The sequence below is a fragment of the Setaria viridis genome, chromosome 6 (genome assembly GCF_005286985.2).
Source record: "Setaria viridis chromosome 6, Setaria_viridis_v4.0, whole genome shotgun sequence".
NCBI lineage: Eukaryota > Viridiplantae > Streptophyta > Magnoliopsida > Poales > Poaceae > Setaria > Setaria viridis.
Genome location: NC_048268.2, coordinates 22,184,827 through 22,191,882, shown reverse-complemented (window position 1 = coordinate 22,191,882; position 7,056 = coordinate 22,184,827). Strand labels below are relative to the sequence as shown.

The window sequence follows — 7,056 nt, the reverse complement described above, 5'->3', positions numbered from 1 at the left end:
AAAAACAACAAAACAAACAAACAAGGCAAGGCAAGAGTTGTCTGTTTCTTCTAAACTAATATAGAACAATTATAATTCCTACATTACTGGGAGATTTCATTGGAGGATTGCAATTGGACTAGCGAGAGTGTATACATATCTAAGAAAACATATAGGTTGTATTATAACACTAGCAGCATCGTAGAACATCTGGTTTTCATCAATTAGTTCAGACTTTTACAGGTTAATTCAATAATCTGGATCACAAATTCTGTCTAGCTCAATTGACATTTACAGGTTACAGAAACAAGAATCCAATAATCTGGATCACAAATTCACAATACAAGCTCCGGCACCGACCCATGATGCAGAATCTCAGGGAGCAACTCAAATGACTATGTAGATATGGTTCTGACTTTCTGACCAATCGAATTGTCCACTGAACCACACACGTGTATGCAGAACAATGAAAGATCGAGGAAAGGGGAAGGGGACTGAGGAGTTCAACGACCTCACCACTGCCTCCAATGAAAAGCCACCCGATAAGAACGTCGTAGCAGGGAGCTGCCAGACCAGTCCTTGCCGGATCCGTGCGAGATCCAGCCGTGGGCCTGCGTGAGCGAGCTCCGCAGTGGACCTGCGGGACCTCCAGCCTGACGACCTTGGGACGGAGGGCTTGTGGGCAGCAGCGACACCGGCGTCAAGCTTGGGGCAGAGATGGGCTTGAGCGGGGGTGTAGCTCACACAGCGGCAGCCGCGCTCGAGCGGGGGAGGAGAGGACCACCTGTGGAGGACGACGAATCGGCGCGGACTGGCTCGAATCGGCGAAGGACAGGCTCAAATCGGCCGGCGGCACTTGGGCTCGGGAGATGAATGGGCGGCAGCGCTCGAGGCCTCGAGCTCCCTTCTCCAGCCACGCTGCGAATCGGCCGGGGGATAGGCATGCTCTACACGAGCAGAGGTCGGGACGGCGCAGATCGTCGATGGAGCGAGCGACGGATGCGGGGGATGCCGAGCGGCGGCGGCGGCGAGGGATGGCGACTGGCGGTGACGCGAGGATCAGAGGACACGACGACGGTGGATCGCGGCGTGCTTAGGGTCTGGGAGCGGCGGCGGCGGGGAGGGATGGCGAGCGGCGGCGGCGGGGGATGGCGAGCGGCGGCGCGCGGCGGGGAATGGCGGGCGCGGTTCCTGCTAGGAGAAATGGGAACGGGAGGACGTTAACCACGTTCGGAGGAGCTGATAAAAAAAATCAAAAAACCCACGTTCGTGAAAATAAACTGGGACCGGCGTGAAGCGGAAACCGGCCGCGCCTGACCGCACCGATTGGCTGCAGGGTATTGTATAGTATAATCCTCTCTCTATATATATATATGAAAGGTCACCCCCTCTAAGGATGTGTGGTGTTTCCCTATCTCTCTACATGGTATTACGAGTCCAGATACCTCTGATTATATATATACAGTCATATAGGCTAGCTGTAAAGAAACGTGTCTACAAACATATACAGCTATAGAAGTTGGTGCTCATCGAATTAATTTTAATCGATACAAGTCAGTTCTAACCAATATTGGGAAAAAAAGACCGTCTCCCCCGCATCCTTTGAGGACGAACGGGCGAACTGCATGTATAATAAAAAAGTAAAATGGATCAGCTAGCAAATCTTATATTTCAGAATTTGTCAAAGAAAAGAACCGAACATATAAAGATAAAGAGAGAGAAAAGACCAATTAACCTCATGTGCCGGCGTGCTGCCAAAGAAAGAAAGGAGGTTTTATTCAAGAAAACGGAATGGAGGAAAATCAATGAACCTGAGTGCAATTTTTTTTTTTGAGAAAACCTGAACGCCAATTTTTTTTGAGAAAAACCTGAACGCCAATTGGGTTGAGCCTGCTGTCCACTTCGCTAATGGCCCAACAGCAACAGATGGCTGTGAGTTTGGTAATTGATCCGTCCGGCCCAACCGTGGTTGCTCTCTCATTCATCACCTCAAGCGGGCCATTGGGCTTATAAGATTAAATGGGCACTTATGGGCCCTTTGAAAATTGAAACGGGAATCCTGGAATGGTATGTATGGGCCCTTGAAAAGGGAATCCTGGCGGGAAATTCCCCATGCAAAACGGGCTAACGAAGACCGGTTGAGTAGAGAGGATCTGGCTTCCCGAAGCCTGAAGCCAACTTGACTTTCGGTGTTTGAAATTCGTGCGGCCAACGAGAGCCGCACGATCTCCTTCATCTCCACCTTGCCGCTGCTCACGCGCCCGTCTATGCCGCCGCTCATGCGCACTGGTGAGAGCCGGGGAGGGGTGAGAAGTGGGGGGGAGCGGCCAGCGGCGAGGTCACCACTGGGCGGGTGGTGGAGGCGGCATTGGAGTTAGGGTTAGGATTCGGGGTTGCTGGAGTGGGGGCTCCAATGGCCGGCGTCCATAGAAGAGGAAGGGGTTGGGGACGGCGTGGAGGCCCAGCGATGGTGGTGCCAGCCAGGGTAGAGCTGGATGATCGATGGTCGGTGGCTGGTGGCAGGGTCGAAGACGGCCACTAGGTTAGGAAGGGCGGGGTAGGCAAGCGGCGACAGTTGGTGGGCGGTCAGCGCGGCGGATGGGGTGGCGGTGGAGCTCGCGGGAAAAATGATGGTGTAGAGGAAGGTAGGTATGATAGACCCTAAGCTATCTTCGCTATCCGGCTAGCGGAAGCAAGATAGGAGCCCCCAGTACAGGGGCCTTTGTTTTTAACTCAATTTTCATATCTACTACTTCCGCTTTCAAACTTTTTAGGTGCTTGGTTAGAGGAGGGGATAGAGGGGCTCTCATTAGAGAGGGGCTCTCATTAGAAAAAAAAGGTTTTGAGATGTTAAATGAGCACATAGCAAGAATTGTGCTGGACGCAGCCATTCCATTTAGGATACGAGAATGATGATAGGAGTAGTTGTCTTAAAGTGGGTTGGAGCTACCTCCCATCCCATGTAGCTCTCCAACTAAATACAACAATCTTGATAATTGAGAGTTGAGACACGTGCGCTCATACAGAAGTTACAGAGTGTATGTTATGTACCTTAAAATATAATCATCATCCCGCGTGAAATGAGGACGAATGAAAGTGTAAGCATGTTAGCTGAAGTGTGGTTTATCCAATTTGTTAGTGGATCTGGGCATTGGGCATTTCAACTCTAGGGCGTTACATTTTAAAAGATCGAATCCTAGCGAAATTTCGTATCATTGATTGGACCATGCCATCCCACTGTTCATACCACAGGATCTTAAGAAATATTTTTCTCAAGTGTGTCCATGGTAATAATTAGGTATTGAGGCGGCTAGGTAGATGGTCAGATTAATATAGTGGATGCAATCATGTTGGTTAGGGTTGGATCCTCATTAGAAGAAGGGGGCGCTAGAGTGGAGAAGTTGAAGCGAGGTATTAAGGCTTATTTCGCAAAACTGCTTGGCTTATGCAGCAAATCCATGCGGTCAATTTTTTCAGCCGAGGTATTAAGACTTATTTGGCAAAACCGTATGGCTCAGGTCCCATCCAAACAGCGGTGGGGCAGCACAAAATGGTCCGTGATAAATGAAAAAAAGAAAGAGAAAATTTGATTTAAATATGATCGATAAACATTCTAAGCTGATTTATTGGCGACTTGATCTTTGCCGTTACAGTTTATGTTTCATACAAATAGAGAGTTTTTCCCCTGCCGGTTCTCAAAATTCCTGCGATCAGGATTGGCATGGATCCGGCTGACAGGCTGAGCCCCAGGCCGGCCTGACGGAAATATCCGTGGTCCTCCAGACCCTAGCGCATGTCCAGAGGGTTCTGGAACGCCATGCCCTCCAGAAGCCACTACGTCATTCCTGCCCCCTCGTGACCTCAGTGTCGTGTTCTCCACCACTCCCTGTATATAAACACATGCGCACCGCCAAGTTTCTCCGTGCACTGTCGCACTCGCATCTTCTAATCAGCCAAGCAACCAACCCAATCCCAAAGCGTTCTTGTTGGGACGATGCAGCAAGCTGTGGCCTCCAACCTGCACGCCATCACCACGTCCCCTGTCGTTCCAAGAGGCAGGTTCACAAGTACCAGCCCTTCCTGGCGGGTGCCAAAGAGAGGCTCGGTGAGGGTGCGGTCCATGAGGAACGGTTCCACGGATAGCCTGGACCACCTGCAGAGGGCGTCCAAGCCCAGGCAGCAGCAGCATGGGAACGGCGCTCCAAGGAGACGTGTCATCCAAACCTCTCCGTTTGGTACGCCATCCGATTGTAATTTCTGGATAATTTCAGCTGATTAAGTTAATATCGTAAGAATTTTGACATTCCTCGAGAGAAATCATTCTTCTCGTTGTCGTCTGTAGGCTAATGAGTTCACTGTTACCAAATACCTCGCAGGGCTGTGGGACAGCTTCCCGGAAGCGAGGACGCTGGACCAGATGGTGCGCACCATGGAGCGCATCATGGACGGCGAGGGAGACGACGACCGCGTCTTCGTCGTGCCGGCGAACTCGGTGCCGCGCGGGAACAACGGCGTCGCAGCCGTCCCCGCTGCGGCCACGGCCCCGGCGTACCGGCGCGGGCGGACGCCGTGGGAGGTGAGGGAGCGCGCGGGGGAGTACCTGGTGCGGTTCGACATGCCGGGGATGACGCGGGAGGACGTGCGGGTCAGCGTGCAGGACCGGACGCTGGTGGTGGCCGCCGAGAAGGCCGCGGCGGCGGATAAGGGAGCAGGTGCCGAGGAGGAAGACGACGACGAGGCGGGGGAGCCGTGGCCGGCGGCGAGCTTTGGGCGGTACAGGACGCGGGTCGAGCTGCCGGAGAACGTGGACGCCGAGAGGATCGCGGCCGAGGTGAAGGACGGCGTGCTCTACCTCACCATCCCCAAGCTGTCAGCGGGGGGCAAGGTCGTCAACATCCAGGTGCAGTGAAGGACAAAACTACCCAAGGTCAGGCGGGGCCAGAATCCAGCAACTTCTAGATGGAACGACATGCATCTGTACCGCGCTTCTTCTATTGATAATACTAGAACTTCAATTTGCCGCGGCCTTTTCTGAGTTTCGGCCCTGTAATTTATCGAGAGTAGTGGGCCGGTGTATTTCATGTATTTGGACCTAAGGCCTGTGATCGAGTTGTAGGCACACACTTAACATGTATTTTGTGGACATCTCGAGATTCAATTTTGAGTCTGGGTCACCGGACAAATTTTATTACCGAAGCAATGAACTTGCAAAGTCTTGTATCATCCCAAGTCTAAGAACTCCACTTAGAGCAAAAACATGAAGAACGACAGTAGCTTAGGGCACGTAGAGCCTGATTGGTTGGTGTTCAAAATTTGGCAGGTCAAAATATGGGCACGCCATACCAAAATCTGAGCAAAAATTTTAGAATAGATTTTAATTGGGATGCCAACCAAATGAGTGTCAAAATTTATTAGCTTGCCCTTGCCCTAATTTTGGCTGGGCATACTTTGGAAGCTGTCCAGCTCTTATTTTCCGGCCTCCCTAGCCTCGCTGAGCAAGGCCAGCTTTGCCAGCAGCCAGGCAAGGCAAGCACGGTCAAGGGATCCAAACTTGCCTTTATATAGCGTGCTAGAGAAACAGAGTGCCCCATCCGCAAGCCTCATTTCAGAGAGTGCTGGAGAAACAGAGTTGTAACTTGTAACAGAGCCCCATGCGAGTCCCAGCTTCAGTTCCCGCGTAAATATCACTTTTGTGATCACGCGGATGCTGCACTGATGGGGAAGGGGCGTGGTCGTGAGATCTGCCACCAGTGATGCTGTGAGATTGAGCAAAGCTTCGATTTTTCCTTCCTTTGATCTTCAGCGTTGTCGTTGGTTTGGAGCATGGTGTGGATTTTGACAGGGGAGGAGGCGACAACATGGGTGCTGACGGGGGAAGGGAAAGCGACGTTGTCAAGACTGATAAGAGACGACAGTGGCGAGGAACGGAGGAAGGAGAGTTTCTCTGGATATCTGATGGGGTTATTATTTAATTGACATTTTTTTTATCTATGTACAGAAGGTGATCTGAGAGCTAGTCGCTTGATGCTTGTACACCTGTTACTGTCGCTAGATGTTTCAGGAGATTGAATATCTTAAGAACACCTAGCTGATTGCAATCTCTGCCCCACATGTCAGTGTCTTGACAGATATTGCCAGTACCTCGTGCGCTGAGAAATCGCCTAAGCTAGGAGCTTTAATATAGAGTTATAGATAGATTATAAATACATGAGATGCACGCAAACTAATACCTAAATGTAGTGTATACAAAAATGAATTAAAAACTGAAATTCAATAAATAACGAGATGAATAAATTTTTAATTGACTAGCTAAAAAAGTCTAGGTACGTATGTAGTAACTAGGGCGGCATGAAGTAGAACAGGAAAATAACCTCCAAAAAATAACGATAAGGTTGATGTCCCTTACACTACTGGGTACCGGTTTCGCAACCGTACTACTAGTTCGGTACTAAAGGAGGTCCTCTAGTACTAGTTGAAATAACTGGTACTAAAGAGGTATTAAAAAAATTCAAAAAAAAAGAAAATCCCCCGCTAGCCCCGCCCCCCACCCCGCCGCGGGCCCCTGCCGTCCTCCGCCTCTGCCCCCACCGCTCTCCGCCTCGCCCCGCTATAGCTCCTTGCCTCAGGCACGAAGTGAGGGGAGGGGAGGGGAGGGGAGGGGAGGCCGGGAGGGAGGAAGGGGGTTGGTGGAGGAGGAAGGAGGGGCTCCTGGAGGGAGGGAGCTGAGGGAGGGTGAGGAAGGCGGAGAGAAGTAGAGGATAAGGCTAGCTGCCCAGGCGTGTGGGAGGGAGGTGCAAATTAAAGTTCTTGCACGTGGACGTTGAGAGGCGGAGGAAACCTTTTAGTACTGGGTGGGCCCTTAGGCACATTAGTACCGGGTGGAGCTCCCACCCGGGACTAAACGGGATCACAGGGGCTCCTCGAGGACTATCCATTAGGCCCGGTACTAATGCTCATATTAGTACTTAGCCAAAATGCAACAGGTACTGAGTCTCGAGACGAATGCTCAGTTTTCGAGTAGTGTTAACTACAAACTTCTTATTTACTGTTGCAATCTTTTCCATTCCCAGTACATGA

General features: G+C 51.0%; 1 protein-coding gene across 1 annotated transcript; it reads left to right on the top strand.

Annotated features, from left to right (window-relative positions):
* Positions 1–3,892: 3,892 nt before the first annotated feature.
* Positions 3,893–5,179, top strand: LOC117860285 (small heat shock protein, chloroplastic). The gene is made up of 2 exons (XM_034743551.2): positions 3,893–4,214; positions 4,356–5,179. Exons 1-2 carry the CDS (start codon positions 3,974–3,976, stop codon positions 4,886–4,888), a joined length of 774 nt encoding a protein of 257 aa, XP_034599442.1. The 5' UTR covers positions 3,893–3,973; the 3' UTR covers positions 4,889–5,179.
* The last annotated feature ends 1,877 nt before the right edge of the window (positions 5,180–7,056 follow it).